The sequence below is a fragment of the Salvelinus alpinus genome, chromosome 1, assembly GCF_045679555.1.
Source record: "Salvelinus alpinus chromosome 1, SLU_Salpinus.1, whole genome shotgun sequence".
NCBI classification, from domain to species: domain Eukaryota; kingdom Metazoa; phylum Chordata; class Actinopteri; order Salmoniformes; family Salmonidae; genus Salvelinus; species Salvelinus alpinus.
The window spans coordinates 98,329,634-98,351,565 of NC_092086.1; the positions used below are offsets into that span (position 1 = coordinate 98,329,634).

Consider the following 21,932-nt stretch of genomic DNA (forward strand, 5'->3'; position numbering starts at 1 on the left):
ATTCTGTTCAGATATAAAACCAGGCCATTACAACTCACCTCACTCAACAGTGTGTCCTCCTAACCTTATCTAGAGAGTAAACTCGATAGTAATCATTTCGGTACTTCAACCCAATAAGATACACTTTCCTCTAGTTTATTTTGTTGAAATCTGGGACTGTGTTTACACAAGCAGCCCAACTCTGATTTCTGTGCCCATTTATTGGCAAAAGATCTGATCTGGGTCAGAAGACCAATTACTGGTGAAAGATTTTTGTCTGCCATTGTAAACGTACCCTTAGAGGTCAACCTACTAAAACATGTAACATGCCTTTTGATTATTGATACAAGTCAGCAAAACATTTCATAATAACACTTTGATTCTTACCTTGGAGTAACGCTAATAGCAAGCTTTGACATGTTGCGATAACAAAGTGTATAGTCACACAGATGTGTCATTGATGAGAGGGTAGTGTCCACATTTTGAAAAGGGGATCTGCATGCTGTTGTTTTTTTTAATCTAATCTAGCCAGTTGGCGATTTAAATTCAGATAAGAGCCTTTTGATGTCCTTCATGAGAATGTTCCCGAGCTTGCACTGTACACTCTTAGAAAAAAGGGTTCCAAAAGGGTTCTTCAGCTGTCCGTTTTTGGTTCCAGGTAGAATTAATTTTTGGTTCAAGGTAGAACACTTTTGGGTTCTATGTAGAACCCTCTGTGGAAAGGGTTCTACATGGAACCCAAAATGGTTCTACATGGAACCAAAAGTGTTCTACCTGGAAGCAAAAGGGATTCTTCAAAGGGTTCTCCTATGGGGACAGCGGAAGAACTCTTTAGGTTCTAGATAACACCATCTTTTTCTAAGAGTGTACTGTACAGATATTGGACAGAGTACAGTAACTACAACAGTCACAGTAGCGACAACTGTATTGAGCTGCAACAACTTCTTGACAGCAGCAACTTCTTTACTTTACTTTTACTTTACTTTTACTTTAGTATCTGAAACCAACTCCAAATGAATTTCCTAATATTCCATAAGTCTAAATCTACAAAGGGCCAGCTCCTGCTTATCCCAGCCAAGGCTCTTCTCTGTCCTGGCACCCCAATGGTGGAACGAGCTTCCCCCTGACATCAGGACAGCAGCCCTGATCTTTGAAATCAAATCAAATCAAATTGATTGATAAAGCCCTTCATACATCAGCTGATATCTCAAAGTGCTGTACAGAAACCCAGCCTAAAACCCCAAACAGCAAGCAATGCAGGTGTAGAAGCACGGTGGCTAGGAAAAGCTCCCTAGAAAGGCCAGAACCTAGGAAGAAACCTAGAGAGGAACCAGGCTATGAGGTGTGGCCAGTCCTCTTCTGGCTGTGCCGGGTGGAGATTATAACAGAACATGGCCAAGATGTTCAAATGTTAATAGATGACCAGCATAGTCAAATAATAATAAATCATCTGAAAACCTCTTCAAAATTAGTATGTCCACATTCTAGTTCATGTTAATTGGTTTTGATAGTCCCTGTCACACAAAACTTGATTCCTCACCATCACTGGGTGTGGTGACACCTCCAAATGAAAACGTTTGGAGAAGGCATCACCACACCCAGTAATGTTGAGGAATCTACAACATCAGTAGCACTGTTTGGACTTATTCCATAAGTCTAAATATTAAAGCTATGCGTAGAGATATGCATAGGCCTATGAATAATACAATGGCGATTAAAATTGTGTTGTGTGACAGAACTGCACATTTTAGAGTTGACTTTTATTGTCCCAAGCACAAGGTGCACCTGTATAAAGATAATGCTGTTTAATCAGCTTCTTGATATGCCACACCTGTCAAATGGATGGATTATCTTGGCAAAGGAGAAATGCTCACCAACAGGGATGTAAACAAATTTGTGCACAAAATTAGAGAGAAACAAGCTTTTTGTGCATATGTAAATTTTCAGGGATCTTTTATTTCAGCTCATGAAACATAGAACCAACATTTAGCATTTATATTTCTGTTCAGTGTTGATAAAAAGAAAGAATGGTTTTGTCCTTTGCCCATTCCCAAGGTATTTCATTTTGTTTCTCTATGTGTTTAAAGAACATTGGTCCGCAGCACTTTTGAATTGAGATTGTGTGTCACATTCATCGCTAGATCCCAGCACCAGGTATAGGCGAGTTAGTGTTGAAGGTATGATACATTCACATACAGACACATCTCACTTCTGGTCCTACTAGCCAATTTAGGGGGCAGCTACCCATTCTAGCTGAACATAACTGTCTCGCCATTGCACATGCTTACAACTCACATACACAACCCCCATAGTTAAAGATTGCCATCTACTGTACAATGCCTTACATAACATAGAATTACGTTTTCACACACATTATTTTACAAATGTCATATCATAAGCTACTATTTACCCATCATTACAAGGAGATGATGATGATGAACCATTATCCACTTTGATTTGCAGAATTTTGACAAGCACTGACTGGCACTATTAGCTATTCTGTTAACTAAGGGGCCTAGCCCGAACCATGAAAAACAACTCCAGACCATTATTCATCCTCCAGCAAAGTTTACTGTTGGCACTATGCATTGGGGCAGGTAGCGTTCTCCTGGCATCCGCCAAACCCAGATTCGTCCGTCGGACTGCCAGATGGTGAAGTGTGACTCATCACCCCAGAGAACATGTTTCCACTGCTCCAGAGTCCAAGGGCGGCGAGCTTTACACCACTCCAGCCGACTTTTGGCATTGCATGGTGATCGTAGGCCTGTGTGCGGCTGCTCGGCCATGGAAACCCATTTCATGAAGTTCCCGAAGAACAGTTATTGTGCTGACGTTGCTTCCAGAGGCAGGTTGGAACTTGGTAGTGAGTGTTGCAACTGAGAACAACTGAGAATTTTTTAGACGCTATGAGCTTCAGCGGTCCTGTTCTGTGAACTTGTGCGGCCTACCACTTTGCAGCTGAGCCATTGTTGCTCCTAAACGTTTCCACTTCACAATAACAGCACTTACAGTTGACCAGGACAGCTCTAGCAGGGCAGAAATTTGACGAACTGACTTGTTGGAAAGGTGGCATCCTATGACGGTGCCACGTTGAAAGTGACTGAGCTCTTCAGTAAGGCCATTCTGCCAATGTTTGTCTATGGAGATTGCATGGCTGTGTGCTCGATTTTATACACCTGTCAGCAACGGGTGTGGCTGAAATAGCCGTATCCACTCATTTATATACTTTTTTATATATAGTGTATACTGACAAGGAATCATTTATTGACTTGACTGTTCCCTTAATAACAGAGATACCTGTTCTGCAGGCAGCACTGTTGTGTTGCCTGCATCAAACCCTACCTCACTGCAGAAATGTAGCTACAGTATATGTGAGCACACTGTAATCAGAATCAGAATCACCTTTATTCTCCAAGAACATTTACACATACCCAGAATTTTCCGTAGTGAGAAGGTGCTGCCAGCAATAGACAACATACAAACAGAATACAGACACAAGTTCACATAGACATCATACAGAATGTACAATATCAGAACAGTAAGCATAAAACATAAAACTCTAATGCAGCAAGTCCCCCTCTGTGAAGCAGGTTGAAATGTATTGTCATGAGTCTTGTTCTGGAGACAGAACTGAGCGATTTCCCCTTTTTGGTCTTAATTTAAGTTTAGCCTTCGGCATTAGGGTTGGCAGTGTGGTTAAAGTTAGGGTAAGGGTTCGGTTTAAAATCAGATTTTATGACTTTGTGGCTGTGCCAGCTAGTGGCCACTCTCCAGAGATGCCTCCAGAACAAGATTCATGACAAAAAACAATAACCTTCCTCTGTGAAGCTCATCCTGCCTGATGCCAACAAAATTAAACCAACAACACAAAAGACTGGAATCAGATAATACCTCCTCCCTTCAGTGCTATGTATTTACTGCCATGCAAATTCCTTAGCCTGTCAAAACAGTGTTCAATGCATGTAACATCTCTGGACACTTCATTTAGCTTATGCAGCACAGGTACAGTTGATGAAAATACACAAACCATTCAGACTGAATTATTCCCTGTCCTCACACTTAATAGCATTCTTTTTTTTAGCTATCCATCACCTAACTAGTAAAAGATCAGATCTTCCTCTTACCTTGGTGTCTCTCAGGCCTCTGGAACAGACTGGTTGGCAGTGGGTTTGTCACGGTCCTCTCAGTAAGTTGAGCAGTACATAGCACCATCTAGGCAATAGCTCTCAATGTGTAACTATTACAATGATGTTCAACTTTAACCTACACCTCCATAAAAGCACCTGATTGGTGTTACTGTGGAAAAAGCAGACAGGTACAGAAGTAGGTAGCCTAGCGGTTAAGAGCGTTGGCCCAGAAACTGAAAAGTCGCTGGTTTGAATTCCTGAGTCGACTAGGTGAAAAATCTGTCGCTGTGCCCTTCAGCAAGGCACTTAATTAACTATAACTGCTCCTGTAAGTATCTCTGGATAAGAGTGTCTACAAAAATGTAGGAACAGAGGAGCACATTCCGAAAACATTAACATAAAACTCACCTCTCTTATGAGGGAAATAATTGACAAACTAAGACCAACATAAAACCTTCTAGGATGTTATTTTGTTGCACCAGAGACTGGATGTCTAAACAATGGAATAAATGATCTCTTTATTAACAAATAGACTGCTATTGTAGTATTAACCACATCAAACAACATGGTTGTTGGAGATTATTTCAAAGAGGTGAACACATGACTCCAGGGTAGAAAACCACAGGGGCGTAACTTTGGTTTCAGAAGTTGGGAAGACATCAATTTTTTATTTTTCCAATCAGATAAACACTCCAAACAGCCTACCCGACCTCTCAGAGAAGTCCACATTGTCCTAAAGCACACCGTTGCCTCGTTTTGTATCACATTGCAATTATAAAACTGGGGGGGACAAAAATGCAATTTCAGAATGTCCTCAGTGAAAGTTGCACACCTGTAAAACCATGTTAGATGAGGGAAATGGGTCAGTTGTACAGCTGAATGCCTTCAACTGAAATGTGTCTTCCACATTTAACCCAACCCCCTCTGAATCAGAGTGGTGCGTGGGCTGTCTTAATCGACATCCACGGCACCCGGGGAATAGTGGGTCAACTGCCTTACTCAGGGGCAGTACGACAGATTTTTACCTTGTCAGGTCGGGGATTCGATCCAGCAAGCCCAATGCTCTAACCACCAGGCTACCTGCCACCCCTTCACCATCTTGTTGCACATAATCAATGCAGCATTCTAACACCCAAAAAGGTAGTGGCACATTATTTGTAACAGGGTTCAATTCGAAGTGAAGGCAGTCAGTTCAGGAAGTAGACTTAAATAACAATAATAGAAACAAAAGAATGCATCTATTTTCAATGACTTCTCAATAAACTGAGGTGTAGAAGCTTTTTTTTTAAGTGTCCTTTTTTAAATAATTTTTTTATAAAATCACTTCCTGAATTGACTGCCTTCAATTCGAATTGGCCCCAGCCATGATTTGTAGTAGATCTATATTCTCTGCTAGGAACATCACATATGGATTTTTTTGACTTTTTTCAAACGTAATGTTTAACTTCAAAGAGTGCAACAATGGTTGAAATGGTATACATTTTTAACACACCTATATTACTGAGGTTTATAAATATACATACTTTTTATTCTAGAATGACAAAACATCACCTCGTTTCACACCAGACTTTCAGTAGGCAATTTCTTGACAATACAGCAACTCCATAATGTATTTTATCCTTTGGTTTATCTTTTCTTTTACATTGTATAATAATAGTTAAGGCATCAAACCTATGAAATAACACATATGGAATCATATAGTAACCAAAAGTGTTAAACAAATCAAAATATGTTTTATATTTGAGATTCTTCAAATAGCCACCCTTTGCATTGATGACAGCTTTGCACACTCTTGGCTATTTTGTTTGCCTTCACCTCCCTTATCTCACCTCACTTGCTCACATTGTATATAGACTTATTTTTCACTGTATTATTGACTGTATGTTTGTTTTAGTCCATGTGTAACTATGTGTTGTTGTATGTATCGAACTGCTTTGCTTTATCTTGGCCAGGTCGCAATTGTAAATGAGAACGTGTTCTCAATTTGCCTACCTGGTTAAATAAAGGTGAAATAAATAAATAAAAAATGAATCCATATTTTATACATCGATTGTGATATGATCAAATCAATGTGCTGAATACAACAGGTGTAGACCTTACAGTGAAATACTTACTTACAAGCCCTTAACCAACAATGCAGTTAAAAAAGTAAGTAAAAAATTGAAAATAAAAGTTACAAATAATTAAATAGCAGCAGTAAAATAACAATAGCAATATACAGCGGGTACAGGTATAGAGTCAATGTGCGGGACATCGATTAGTCAAGGTAATTGAGGTAATATGTGACTCCATCTGGATTTGGTCTTATGTAGCAAAATTTTTAATTGGGTTTTTTACATTGGTAAAACAGAGACTCAGAGCTACCAAATGGTATATCATACACTGCATTTTTGAGGAACAATGGGAAAGTAATTCTGCTTTGAAAGTTGATACACTTGTACACTCACTTTTGAGTAAATGTCATTTTAGTGTTTCATTGAGAGAGCTCTTCTTTGTCTACACCCATTCAGCATCGTTCACACCCTCTTAAGCTTTAACCCCACCCATCTCGTTGCATTCAGAGCACACGCTTGACGCTCTGGCGGATGATTTGTTTACCTCTGGATAACAAAAAATAGCCTAACCAGCTCTGCTGGCAACAATTTCATTATGCTTTTTTGCCGACGTTTACTGACACCGACCATATTCAACGGGTGTTGTACACTTTCGCTTAAGACATGTAGCTAGCTACCTAGGTAAACAATTAACCTAGCTAGGTAAACAACATGTAAGATCACACACATCATGTCACGCCACCTAACGTTAGGTAGTTAAACAACAATGAACAGTGCCAAATCATGTCATTACTACCCCTGCATGAATAATAATGACAATAATAATAATAATCATGTCATACACGCATACACGTTCGCTAGGGAGCCAGCCAGCTAACAGTACACTTTAGCTTAAGACATGTACCTAGCTAGCTAGGTAAACAATTAACCTAGCTGGGTAAACAACATGTAAGATCACACACATCACGTCACAACGTTAGCTAACGAGCCAGCCACCTAACTAACAGTACACTTTAGCTTGAAATTAAACAACTTTCTGTCAAAATTAGAAACGTGTAATATCTGAAAATGTCGCTAGCTAGACTATCTTACCCGTATACATCATCATGCATGGTGGACGCGTCTCCCTGTCACGGATCCATGCCACAAGTGTCCTTAGTTTGAAAGCGTAATCCGGAAACAGGTGTTTTCCCATCTCTTTAGCTATCGTACTCTATTACCACTGATTTCAAAACTCGATCCTCCAGAAAGTGGAGAGCAACACTTACGCAGCTACATTTAAAAAGATGCGTTTGACAGGATTACCAACACAGACTGACCAGCTGAAATAAACAAAAGCCCTCTATATGGCAGACCAATCCGAACTCATCTCTCGGCATGTCCAGCCCACTCATTATCTCAGCCAATCATAGCTAGTGGGAAGGTTGCTGTCTTTTTAGGTGGTTTAAACAAGGCTCGTAATTTTTCTTCGTATATTTACAGATGGCATACAAGTTTGTTATTAAGCCACATGAAAGTTTACATGTTCAAGAAGACATTTCTGCCAAAAAAACACATTTAAAAACATTTAAAAAATTAAATGACGTTTAAACTGCTCTCCTGTGATGTCGTGACTTGCGACATACACCTAGTTTCCTGAATCGAGTCACATATGTACAGGTAGGTACAGTTAAAGTGACTATGCATAGATAATAAACAGAGAGTAGCAGCAGCATAAAAAAAGGGGTCTGGGTAGCCCTTTGATTAGCTGTTCAGGAGTCTTAAGGCTTGAGGGTAGAAGCTGTTAAGCCTTTTGGACCTAGACTTGGCGCTCCGTTACCGCTTGCCGTGCGGTAGCGGAGAGAACAGTTTATGACTAGGGTGGCTGGAGTCTTTGACAATTTTCAGGGCCTTCCTCTGACACCGCCTGGTATAGAGGTCCTGGATGGCAGGAAGCTTGGCCCCAGTGATGTACTGGGCCGTACGCACTACCCTCTGTATTGCCTTGCGGTCGGAGGCCGAACAGTTGCCGTACCAGGCAGTGATGCAACCAGTCAGGATGCTCTCGATGGTGCAGCTGTCGGACCTTTTGAGGATCTGAGGACCCATGCCAAATATTTTCAGTCTCCTGAGGGGAAATAGCGCTTTGTCGTGCCCTATTCATGACTGTCTTCGTATGTTTGGACCATGATAGTTTGTAGGTGATGTGGACACCAAGGAACTTGAAGCTCTCAACCTGCTCCACTACAACCCCGTCGATGAGAATGGGGGCGTGCTCGGTCCTCCTTTTCCTGTAGTCCGCAATCATCTCCTTTGTCTTGATCACGTTGAGGGAGAGGTTGTCCTGCACCACACAACCAGGTCTCTGACCTCCTCCCTACAGGCTGTCTCATCGTTGTCGGTGATCAGGCCTACCACTGTTGTGTCGTCGGCAAACTTGATGATGGTGTTGGAGTCGTACCTGTCCATGCAGTCATGAATGAACAGGGAGTACAGGAGGGGACTGTGGACGTACCCCTGAGGGGCCCACGTGTAGAGGAGCAGCGTGGCGGATGTGGATCAGGAAGTCCAGGATCCAGTTACAGAGGGAGGTGTTTAGTCCCAGGGTCCTTAGCTTAGTGATGAGCTTTGAGGGCACTATGGTGTTGAACGCTGAGCTGTAGTCAATGAATAGCATTCTCACATAGCTGTTCCCTTTGTCCAGGTGGGAAAGGGCAGAGTTGAGTGCAATAGAGATTGCATCGTCTGTGGATCTGTTGGGGGCGGTATGCAAATTGGAGTGGGTCTAGGGTTCTGGGATAATGGTGTTGATGTGAGCCATGACCAGCCTTTCAAAGCACTTCATGGCTACAGACGTGAGCACTACGGGTCGGTAGTCATTTAGGCAGGTTACCTTAGTGTTCTTGGGCACAGGGACTATGGTGGTCTGCTTGAAACATGTTGGTATTACAGACTCAGTCAGGGACAGATTACAAATGTCAGTGAAGACACTTGCCAGTTGGTCAGCGCATGCTCGGAGTACACGTCCTGGAAATCCGCCTGGCCCTGCGGCCTTGTGAATGTTGACCTGTTTAAAGGTCTTACTCACATCGGCAACAGAGAGCGTGATCACAAAGTCGTCCGGAACAGCTGATGCTCTCATGCACATTTTAGTGGTACTTGCCTTGAATCGAACATAGAAGTAATTAACTCGTCTAGGTTTGTGTCACTGGGCAGCTCGATGCTGTGCTTCTCTTTGTAGTCTGTAGTAGTTTGCAAGCCCTGCCACATCCGACGAGCGTCGGAACCGGTGTAGTACGATTCAATCTTAGTCCTGTATTGACACGTTGCCTGTTTGATGGTTTGTCGGAGGGCATAGCGAGATTTCTTATAAGCTTCCGGGTTAGAGTCCCGCTCCTTGAAAGCGGCAGCTCTAGCATTTAGCTCAGTGTGGATGCTACCTGTAATCCATGGCTTCTGGTTGGGGTATGTACGTACGGTCACTGTGGAGACGATGTCATCGATGCACTTATTGATGAAGCCAATGCCAGATGTGGTGTACTCCTCAATGCCATCAGAAGAATCCCAGAACATATTCCAGTCTGTGCTAGCAAAACAGTCCTGTAGCATCTGCTTCATCTGTACACTTTTTTATTGACCGAGTCACTGGTGCTTCCTGCTTTAGTTTTTGTTTGTTAGCAGCAATCAATGGGATAGAATGATGGTCAGATTTGCTAAATGGAGGGCGAAGGAGAGTAAAGGTGGTCTAGAGTTTTTTTCCCCTCTGGTTGCACATTTAACAGGCTGGTAGAAATGAGGTAAAATGGATTTAAGTTTCCCTGCATTAAAGTCCCCGGACACAAGGAGCGCCACCTCTGGGTGAGCGTTTTCCTGTTTTCTTATGGCCGCATACAGCTCATTGAGTGCGATCTTAGTGCCAGCATCGGTTTGTGATGGTAAATAGACAGCTACGAAGAATATAGATGAAAACTCTTGGTAAATAGTGTGGTCTACAGCTTATCAGGCGAGCAAAACCTCAAGACTTCCTTAGATTTCGTGCACCAGCTGTTGTTTACAAATATACATAGACCGCTACCCCTTGTTTTACCAGAGGCCGCTGTTCTATCCTGCCCGAAAAAGCGTAAAACTCGCCAGCTGTATGTTATTCATGTCGTTCAGCCACGACTTGGTGAAACATAAGATATTACAGTTTTTAAATGTCCCGTTGGTAGGATATACGTGATCATAGTTTGTCTATTTTATTATTCATCGATTGTACGTTGGCTAATAGGACCGATGGTAAAGGGAGATTACCCACTCATCGTCAGATCCTTACAAGGCACCCAGACCTTTGTCCCGATATCTCCGTCTCTTTCTACTGTGAATGACAGGGATGAGGATCTTGTCTGGCGTCTGAAGTAAATCCTTCCATTCCGACTTGTTAAAGAAAAAGTATTCATCCAGTATGGGGTGAGTAATCGCTGTCCTGATATCTAGAAGCTATTTTTGGTTATAAGACATGGTGGCAGAAACATTATGTACAAAATAAGTTACAAATAACGCAAAAAAACACACAATAGCACAATTAGTTAGGTGATCGTAAAACGGCAGCCATCTCCTCTTGCGTCATTATTCAGACTGATAGTATGTGATATGATAATTACTATGATAATTGACAAACTGTGTACAAAATGTATTAGCATTAAATCATCCCTCTCAAATAGAAAGCTAAACCATCATGAGCTGCTAAACAACATAACTGGTCTTGGACAGTCGGCGACACCGAGAGAGTAATCGCATGACTGATCTAGGCAGCGCGGATTCTTATTGGAAGCAAAGACCACGATCTCCACGTGATGTTGTAGTAGGCTACACTGACTACTCGAGCTCTGTTGTGGCAGTGCATGGTTTAAACGGCAAGACGGTGGAAATTATTTGAATATGAATAGAAAGCTATGCAATACTGCTGGTGTAATGCTCTAAATGTAATCTAATAGAGAATATAGTAATTTATCAACCTCCGCTCATATTTTCTCCCTTTGTTTTCATACTGTTCAGATAAAAAAATACGTGCGTGCGTTACTCAATATCCAAGTTTAGGCTACTGTGTAACTGTTATGGCTACATTCTGTCAGGTACATGTATATAGCGTCTAGGAACCGTTGTTCAACAGAAATATTCTGTGAAGTAATGGGTTCTAAATTGACCAGGCAAAGTAGGCTGGACCAAATAGAAACCACATTTTCCAAGAGGAGACGCCAGCAGCATGACAGCTCCGGAGAAGCTGAGCGGAGTGGTGGCAGGGGAGGCAGGGAATTCTTGTTTACATCCCTGATGCTGAAGTCAGACAAGCTCCCAGGGATGCTGCGGAAAACCAACCACAGCCCCTATGTGAGACGGGTGGCATGGATCCGGGAAATACAGAAACTTCTTCGAGAACAGAAACAAGAACAAGCAGTCGAGGTGCTCAAATTGCTAAGAAAGGTAACATATTTCTGTCCCGGAGAATGTTTAACATTGAATAATAGTTTACTTCTCCTAAACTTCATAAGATGTGTCCGTCCGTAAGTTATCTGGTGCACCTGCAGAATGTGATGCTGTTAGATCAGCAGTATCCACAGGTTGTCACTCAAGTCAGCCTGATCAAAAATGCGAAATGTACTGGTAAAATGCTGCATCTATTATTCGTATTAGATTATTATGCATGTGTAAGCGACTGTAGGTTTGTTTGTAAATTAGGCGTGTTACTTCATATTTTGGAGTTTCCCCTTTAAAATTATTTACGGTATGAGACAGTCTCTTTATTTTCTGCGTGAACTTGCTTCCATTCAGCCACAAGAGCATTAGTGAGGTTGGGCACTGATGTTGGGTGATTAGGCCTGTCTCGCAGTCGGTGTTCCAATTCATGCCAAAGGTGTTCGATGGGGTTGAGGTCAGGGCTCTGTGCAGGCCAGTCAAGTTCTTCCACACCATTCTCGACAAACCATTTCTGTATGGACCTTGCTTTGTGCAAGGGGGCATTGTCATGCTGAAACAGGAAAGGGCCTCCCCCAAACTGTTGCCACGAAGTTGAAAGCACAGAATCATCTAGAATGTCACTGTATCCTGTAGCATTACGATTTCCCTTCACTGGATCTAAGGGGCCTAGTCCGAACCATGAAAAACAGCCCCAGACCATTATTCCTCCACCAAACTTTACAGTTGGCACTATGCATTGGGGGCATGTAGTGTTCTCCTGGCATCCACCAAATCCAGATTTGTCCGTCGGACAAATCCAGATGGTGAAGCGTAATTCATCCCTGCAGAGAACGCGTTTCCACTGCTCCAGAATCCAATGGCAGCGAGGTTTACACCACTCCAGCAGACACTTGGCATTGCTTCCAAAGGCAGTTTGGAACTCGGTAGTGAGTGTTGCAACCGAGGACAGACAATTTTAACACGCTACGCGCTTCAGCACTCGGTTGTACCGTTCTGTGAGCTTGTGTGACCTACCACTTCACGGCTGACCCGTTGTTGCTCCTAGACGTTTCCACTTCACAATAACAGCACTTACAGTTGACCGGGCAGCTCGTGCAGGGCAGAAATGCGATGAACTGACTAGTTTGAAAGGAGGCATCCTATGACGTGACACATTGAATGTCACTGAGCTCTTCAGTAAGGCCATTCTACTGTCAATGTTTGTCTATGGAGATTGCATGGCTGTGTGCTCGATTTTATACACCTTTAAGCAACAGGTGTGTCTGAAATAGCAGAATCCACTCATTTGAAGGGGTGTCCACATACTTTTGTATATATAGTGTAATTTAGTTCAGGGTACAATTATTCAGTGGCTTGCCCCTTACATAATCACAGATCAAAATTGTAACTGCTGTGTCAGATTGTCTGCCTTGTCTGGCTTAGGTATGTATGGTAACACCTTCACTGCTGTTGAGGTGTAGGTCTTCAGGCTCTTCCTGGAATATCACATTTCAAACAGGTGACAAACGGAGACTGAAATAGAGTATATAGAGGGCAACCACTGAATATGTTAAACTAAAGGCCAATTTTCTATTACTTAGATATTATTCTCAGGGTTTTCCTACATTCCACAGTTCTACATAGTGTACATTAAATGTCTCCACATATTTATCCTGCCATGCTGGATGGTGCTTGTGAATTACACACAAATTTGTGAATTATCTGAGCCACGTGCCAATCATCAAATTTAAACAGCAGCAAAAGGCGTAACCTTGCACTGCTCTGCTTCCCTGTAGCCCTGAAGTTACATTAATGAAAACGTGCTCAGCTCCACCTTCTCTTGTCCATGGCTGGATTACCGACCGGGTACGCAGGGCATGTGCCCTGGGACCCTGACCTCCAGGGGACCCCCAACCCCTCAAAAAATACAGATAGCATATGAACACGTTGGTTGTGGGCCCCCTGGAGGTCGGGCCCCCGACAGATAGCATATGAACACGTCGGTTGCGGTCCCCCTGGAGGTCGAACCCCCCCAGATAGCATATAAACAAGTCGGTTGCGGTCCCCCTGGAGGTCGGGGCCCCCCAGATAGCATATGAACAAGTCGGTTGCGGTCCCCCTGGAGGTCGGGGCCCCGACAGATAGCATATGAACACATCGGTTGCGGTCCCCCTGGAGGTCGGACCCCCCCAGATAGCATATGAACACATCGGTTGCGGTCCCCCTGGAGGTCGAACCCCCCCAGATAGCATATGAACAAGTCGGTTGCGGTCCCCCTGGAGGTCGGAAACCCCCAGATAGCATATGAACAAGTCGGTTGCGGTCCCCCTGGAGGTCAAACCCCCCCAGATAGCATATGAACAAGTCGGTTGCGGTCCCCCTGGAGGTCGGACCCCCCCAGATAGCATATGAACACATCGGTTGCGGTCCCCCTGGAGGTCGAACCCCCCCAGATAGCATATGAACAAGTCGGTTGCGGTCCCCCTGGAGGTCGGACCCCCCCAGATAGCATATGAACAAGTCGGTTGCGGTCCACCTGGAGGTCGGACCCCCCCAGATAGCATATGAACACATCGGTTGCGGTCCCCCTGGAGGTCGGGGCCCCGACAGATAGCATATGAACAAGTCGGTTGCGGTCCCCCTAGAGGTCGGGGCCCCGACAGATAGCATATGAACAAGTCGGTTGCGGTCCACCTGGAGGTCGAACCCCCCCAGATAGCATATGAACAAGTCGTTTGCGGTCCCCCTGGAGGTCGGACCCCCCCAGATAGCATATGAACAAGTCGGTTGCGGTCCCCCTGGAGGTCGGGGCCCCGACAGATAGCATATGAACACATCGGTTGCGGTCCACCTGGAGGTCGAACCCCCCCAGATAGCATATGAACAAGTCGGTTGCGGTCCCCCTGGAGGTCGGACCCCCCCAGATAGCATATGAACACATCGGTTGCGGTCCCCCTGGAGGTCGGACCCCCCCAGATAGCATATGAACAAGTCGGTTGCGGTCCACCTGGAGGTCGGAAACCCCCAGATAGCATATGAACAAGTTGGCTGCCCCCCCCCCCCCCCCCCAGATAGCATATGAACACGTCATAAGCCATGGAAAAATAGAATTGCAGAAAACTTGCTTTAAAACATTTTCTCTCAGCCTCATGACAAGATGTGTGACAAGATAGCACCGAACATCTTACGAGTTCCAACCAAACTTTGCTTTATAGTGACTTTTATAGTGTTTATCCTTACCTTTTTTGTACAGAAAGTTAATACTATTATCACATATGACCACCAAGCACTTCTAAACATCAGATCGACAGTTACTAACCTCGATTTCGACTTCAAATACGTCTTCAACTCTGACTCAGCTGTTCCACTGTTCATGCTGGACCCTATTCCTTTGTTCCATTGGCTACCAAAACGCTGCAGGCGTAGACATGGTAGACGAGGTGATGTCCTGGTGAAATTGAGGCAAAGACAAAACCGAACGGTGCTCCCCTCCGTTCTATTGGCAAATTTCCCATCACTCGAGAATAAGATGGATGAGCTTTGTTTGAGCGTTTCCTATCAGAGAGACTTGAAAAGTTGCAATATTGTGTTTTACTGAAAGTTGGCTAGATGATGACGCTATGCACGTAGTACTCAGTGGATTCTCCATGCAGCAGCAGGATCGTACAGCGACTTCGGAGAAGTCAAAAGCGGGTGGAGTATGTTTTTTCATAAATAACAACTGGTGTGCTGCTTCAAGTGTGAAGGAAATCTCAAGCTTTTGTTCACCTGATCAAATCAAATCAAATCTTATTTGTCACATACACATGGTTAGCAGATGTTAATGCGAGTGTAGCGAAATGCTTGTGCTTCTAGTTCCGACAATGCAGTAATAACCAACAAGTAATCTAACCTAACAATTCCACAACTACTACCTTATACACACAAGTGTAAAGGGATAAAGAATATGTACATAAAGATATATGAATGAGTGATGGTACAGAACGGCATAGGCAAGATGCAGTAGATGGTATAGAGTACAGTATATACAGTGGGGAGAACAAGTATTTGATACACTGCCGATTTTGCAGGTTTTCCTACTTACAAAGCATGTAGAGGTCTGTAATTTTTATCATAGGTACACTTCAACTATGAGAGACGGAATCTAAAACGAAAATCCAGAAAATCACATTGTATGATTTTTAAGTAATTAATTTGCATTTTATTGCATGACATAAGTATTTGATACATCAGAAAAGCAGAACTTAATATTTGGTACAGAAACCTTTGTTTGCAATTACAGAGATCATACGTTTCCTGTAGTTCTTGACTAGGTTTGCACACACTGCAGCAGGGATTTTGGCCCACTCCTCCCTACAGATCTTCTCCAGATCCTTCAGGTTTCGGGGCTGTCGCTGGGCAATACGGACTTTCAGCTCCCTCCAAAGATTTTCTATTGGGTTCAGGTCTGGAGACTGGCTAGGCCACTCCAGGACCTTGAGATGCTTCTTACGGAGCCACTCCTTAGTTGCCATGGCTGTGTGCTTCGTGTCGTTGTCATGCTGGAAGACCCAGCCACGACCCATCTTCAATGCTCTTACTGAGGGAAGGAGGTTGTTGGCCAAGATCTCGCGATACATGGCCCCATCCATCCTCCCCTCAATACGGTGCAGTCGTCCTGTCCCCTTTGCAGAAAAGCATCCCCAAAGAATGATGTTTCCACCTCCATGCTTCACGTTTGGGATGGTGTTCTTGGGGTTGTACTCATACTTCTTCTTCCTCCAAACACGGCGAGTGGAGTTAGACCAAAAAGCTCTATTTTTGTCTCATCAGACCACATGACCTTCTCCCATTCCTCCTCTGGATCATCCAGATGGTCATTGGCAAACTTCAGACGGGCCTGGACATGCACTGGCTTAAGCAGGGGGACCTTGCGTGCGCTGCAGGATTTTAATCCATGACGGCGTAGTGTGTTACTAATGGTTTTCTTTGAGACTGTGGTCCCAGCTCTCTTCAGGTCATTGACCAGGTCCTGCCGTGTAGTTCTGGGCTGATCCCTCACCTTCCTCATGATCATTGATGCCCCACGAGGTGAAATCTTGCATGGAGCCCCAGACCGAGGGTGATTGACCGTCATCTTGAACTTCTTCCATTTTCTAATAATTGCGCCAACAGTTGTTTCCTTCTCACCAAGCTGCTTGCCTATTGTCCTGTAGCCCATCCCAGCCTTGTGCAGGTCTACAATTTTATCCCTGATGTCCTTACACAGCTCTCTGGTCTTGGCCATTGTGGAGAGGTTGGAATCTGTTTGATTGTGTGTGGACAGGTGTCTTTTATACAGGTAACGAGTTCAAACAGGTGCAGTTAATACAGGTAATGAGTGGAGAACAGGAGGGCTTCTTAAAGAAAAACTAACAGGTCTGTGAGAGCCGGAATTCTTACTGGTTGGTAGGTGATCAAATACTTATGTCATGCAATAAAATGCAAATTAATTACTTAAAAATCATACAATGTGATTTTCTGGATTTTTGTTTTAGATTCCGTCTCTCACAGTTGAAGTGTACCTATGATAAAAAATTACAGACCTCTACATGCTTTGTAAGTAGGAAAACCTGCAAAATCGGCAGTGTATCAAATACTTGTTCTCCCCACTGTACATATACATATGAGATGAGTAATGTAGGGTATGTAAACATTATATTAAGTGGCATTGTTTAAAGTGGCTAGTGGTACATTTTTACATAATTTCCATCAATTCCCATTATTAAAGTGGCTGGAGTTGAGTCAGTATGTTGGCAGCGGCCACTAAATGTTAGTGGTGGCTGTTTAACAGTCTGATGGCCTTGAGATAGAAGCTGTTTTTCAGTCTCTCGGTCCCTGCTTTGATGCACCTGTACTGACCTCGCCTTCTGGATGATAGCGGGGTGAACAGGCAGTGGCTTGGGTGGTTGTTGTCCTTGATGATCTTTATGGCCTTCCTGTGACATCGGGTGGTGTAGGTGTACTGGAGGGCAGGTAGTTTGCCCCCGGTGATGCGTTGTGCAGACCTCACTACCCTCTGGAGAGCCTTACCCTTGTGGCCGGAGCAGTTGCCGTACCAGGCGGTGATACAGCCCGACAGGATGCTCTTGATTGTGCATCTGTAGAAGTTTGTGAGTGCTTTTGGTGACAAGCCGAATTTCTTCAGCCTCCTGAGGTTGAAGAGGCGCTGCTGCGCCTTCTTCACAACGCTGTCTGTGTGGGTGGACCAATTCAGTTTGTCCGTGATGTGTACACCGAGGAACTTAAAACTTTCCACCTTCTCCACTACTGTCCCGTCGATGTGGATAGGGGGCTGCTCCCTCTGCTGTTTCCTGAAGTCCACAATCATCTCCTTTGTTTTGTTGACGTTGAGTGTGAGGTTATTTTCCTGACACCACACTCCGAGGGCCCTCACCTCCTCCCTGTAGGCCGTCTCGTCGTTGTTGGTAATCAAGCCTACCACTGTAGTGTCGTCCGCAAACTTGATGATTGAGTTGGAGGCGTGCATGGCCACGCAGTCGTGGGTGAACAGGGAGTACAGGAGAGGGCTCAGAACGCACCCTTGTGGGGTCCCGGTGTTGAGGATCAGCGGGGTGGAGATGTTGTTACCTACCCTCACCACCTGGGGGCGGCCCGTCAGGAAGTCCAGGACCCAGTTGCACAGGGCGGGGTCGAGACCCAGGGTCTTGAGCTTGATGACGAGTTTGGAGGGTACTATGGTGTTAAATGCTGAGCTGTAGTCGATGAACAGCATTCTCACATAGGTATTCCTCTTGTCCAGATGGGTTAGGGCAGTGTGCAGTGTGGTTGCGATTGCGTCGTCTGTGGACCTATTGGGTCGGTAAGCAAATTGGAGTGGGTCTAGGGTGTCAGGTAGGGTGGAGGTGATATGGTCCTTGACTAGTCTCTCAAAGCACTTCATGATGACGGAAGTGAGTGCTACGGGGCGGTAGTCGTTTAGCTCAGTTACCTTAGCTTTCTTGGGAACAGGAACAATGGTGGCCCTCTTGAAGCATGTGGGAACAGCAGACTGGGATAAGGATTGATTGAATATGTCCTTAAACACACCAGCCAGCTGGTCTGCGCATGCTCTGAGGACGTGGCTGGGAATGCCGTCTGGGCCTGCAGCCTTGCGAGGGTTAACACGTTTAAATGTTTTACTCACCTCGGCTGCAGTGAAGGAGAGCCCGCAGGTTTTGGTAGCGGGCCGTGTCAGTGGCACTGTATTGTTCTCAAAGCGAGCAAAAAATTATTTAGCCTGTCTGGGAGCAAGACATCCTGGTCCGCGACGGGGCTGGTTTTCTTTTTGTAATCCGTGATTACAAGTCGCTATCTAGCCTGGGCCGAATACGCACAGATTCCTCCGAATATGCACAGAACTCCCTGGTGCATTCCTCACTCCATCTCACTCCTTTTCAGTGTGTCCTCGGATACCAACCCCCCGTGTTCCCATGGTAGACAGAACCCGGGAACTGTGCCTGCCGTCGATGAGTGTTTTCGACAGAGTGAGCCGGTTTGGGCAACGTGTGTGGGGCATCCGGCTTCGTGACCCATGCAAAATGTTCAGTCCACAGTTCATTGGTCTCTTCAAAATAACACACTGCATCAATCCTGTCACCTACCATCTCCTCATCCTTCCATGTGTCCCTTCTCAACCCTGTGAGGTACAGCCCTCTCCATCCTCCTGTGGCGCACCTCGACGCACCCCCTCTGTTTGACGTCGGCGGTGCACCGGCTTATTACTTCCAAGCCCTCCTTGATTCCAAGCGCCTGGGTGGTCGCATCCACTACCTGGTGGATTGGGAGGGGTACGGACCAGAAGAATGGTCCTGGGTCCCCGCCCAGGACATCCTCGACCCAGCCATGATCCTGGCTTTCCACTGTAACTGTCCTGACCGCCCAGCTCCACATCCATGGGGGAGGCCCCCTGCTCAGCTTCCGAGGCCGTCAAGAGCCGGGGTACTGTAACATCTGCTTCCAACTCACACCCTCTAACACCTAGATCCCCTGAACGCAGCTCACTCTCCAGATCCCAATCACCTGAATTCTAATCACCTGTTCACACACCTGTATGTCGTCATCACACACTATTTAGTTCAGTTCTGCACCCCATCACTGTGAGGTATTGTTTGTTTTGTGACACACGGCTTACGGAGTGCTGTTTCCTGCGATTTCCTTCTCCCGTGTATGATAGTTTTTGCCTGCCTCACTAACGACGCCTTTTGACTATTCCCTGCCTGTACTTTAGCCTAGCGGATTTCCTGTTATCTACCTTTTGCCTGATCTCCCAGACTACATTACTAGCCTTTTTCCTGCCTGTACTGTTGCCCTTTTGGACCCCGTTTATGACCTTCTGCCTGCCCCTGGACCCAGCTACCTGCCTCCTGAGGTGGTCCTTTGCAATAAACACCTGCTGCACCCTGTGCTTGAAACCAGCTCTCTGTCTCCCCTCATGTTCATTACACTACCATCTTCACATTGCATGGAGTCCAGCAAGTAAACATACTTACAGCAGCTTTGCTCGTACTGTAAAACAGAAATGGAGAAAATCATATTTTGTATGATTGCATATAGCCCCCATTTGACTTAGAACCCGTTAGTAAACCAAGTCCTGAAACAAATGACTTATAAGAGGGGGAGAAATGTTTTCCTGAATTTAGTTTTGTCCTCCTCTGCTCTGCTCCGCCTTAACCTTTCATTGTGGTGGATGTTTTGTTTTCGAGCCTTTCTGTCATGGCATACCTGCGGTTTCAGCTCATTTGTTTCAGGGATTTCTGTGTGTGTTTGGTTGAACTCATCCTCCTCGATATGGGAGGTTGGTGAGGGCTGCATCGAAGGCCTTTTGATGTGTATCAAAGCGTTACATCTCAAACTCGGGCTCACGATGACATCAATCCCTCCTCACCAGCAGCAGCCCTCAGAGCAGCCTTCAGAGCATTACCTGACGTTGCAGCTTCCTTTGCCTCACTCTATTTACACGGTCACTGCAAATAGCAGCAGCCCTGCAGATGATACAAGTAAGAACAACCTCTGGGGAGGTTCTCATTCCTCGTTTTTATTAACCCCATCTGCACATCACACACGCCTGCCATTTGAATTCCATAGAAGATGGTGGGGAGCGGGAGTGCTGTAGACTTGAACCATTTCTCTAAGTGCCTGCGTGGTGTTTTTAGAGGTCTTTTTTGGATAGCTCTGGAGTATGTTCAGTGTGATGTGTGTAAAAACCCAAGGCTTTTAGGGATGGAAGTGTTCTAAGGCACATTGCAGACCCCATGCAGAGCACAGCAGTAAAGTCACTGTCCCTAGAGTGCATGTTTATGCAATAGAACGTCATTTTACTGTTAGGGGTGACTGAGGGCACAGCACATCACTTTAGTTGTTGTGTGTTTGAAATGTCATTTTGGGAGAAATTGCCCTGCTTTAAACCCCCATCCCACACCCTGCCTATCCTGTGCCTTGTCCCATGTGGCACTCTTAGTGTAAAATCGTCTCAGCTTGATAAATGAACATAACGAGGAAAGTGGCTGATGAAAGTATTATGTAAATACATTGATAATCTGTTACCATTAAGCAGTCCACATCATGTCACTTGAATAATTAATGATGCATGACTTGCACTTAAAAATATTGTAATTCACCCCTTGTTGGATCTTGGAATGATTGAAAAGAAACACCAATGGTAGATTATTCTCTCTTACTCTGTGTTCCCACAGGACTTGGGACTCCAGGGAACATCCCTCAATGATATCCTTTATAAGAACGCAGCCTTTCTCAACCTGGTGGATCCAATCTCCCATGAACTCTTGCTCAGCCTGGCCAAAGACATGCAGTGTCCAAAGAGGGTAAGCCCATCGTAATGTCTGACTGTTGAGCTGTCTGTTTGTCCATCTGTCTGTTGTCAGGGAACATCAAATGAGATCAGGCACAGAAAATAGAATGTTTAGGAATCCACGGCTGCAAGGGTCAATTCAAGAGCTGTCACGTTCCTGACCTTATTTCCTTTGTTTAGTCTTTATTTAGTTGGTCAGGACGTGAGCTGGGTGGGTATATTCTATGTTCTGTGTTTCTATGTTTAGGTTTGTCATTTGGCCTGATATGGTTCTCAATCAGAGGCAGGTGTTTTTCATTGTCTCTGATTGGGAACCATATTTAGGTAGCCTGTTTTCACTATTGGGTTGTGGGTGATTGTTTCCTGTGTCAGTGTTTGTGCCACACGGGACTGTTTTGGTTAGATTTACTTTTGTTATTTTGTATTGTGTCTTGTTCAGTTTATTATATTAAAACCATGGACACTTACTACGCTGCGTCTTGGTCCGATCCATGCTACACCTCCTCTTCAAGCGAAGAGGAGGAAATC

The 21,932-nt window shown here is 44.7% G+C and overlaps 1 protein-coding gene and 1 pseudogene across 1 annotated transcript in view; one reads left to right on the forward strand and one right to left on the reverse strand.

Moving 5' to 3' along the window:
- Positions 1-4,382, reverse strand: part of LOC139536080 (glutathione hydrolase 1 proenzyme-like) — a 16,922-nt pseudogene extending 12,540 nt beyond the window's left edge.
- Positions 4,383-10,983: 6,601 nt separating this feature from the next.
- LOC139536087 (leucine-rich repeat-containing protein 75B-like) overlaps positions 10,984-21,932 on the forward strand; it is a 43,323-nt gene continuing 32,374 nt past the window's right edge. Inside the window, exons 1-2 of the mRNA XM_071336238.1 lie at positions 10,984-11,602; positions 21,289-21,417. Of these exons, the coding sequence (XP_071192339.1) occupies positions 11,258-11,602; positions 21,289-21,417 (474 nt within the window). The 5' untranslated portion in view covers positions 10,984-11,257. The remainder of the gene's footprint in view (positions 11,603-21,288; positions 21,418-21,932) is intronic.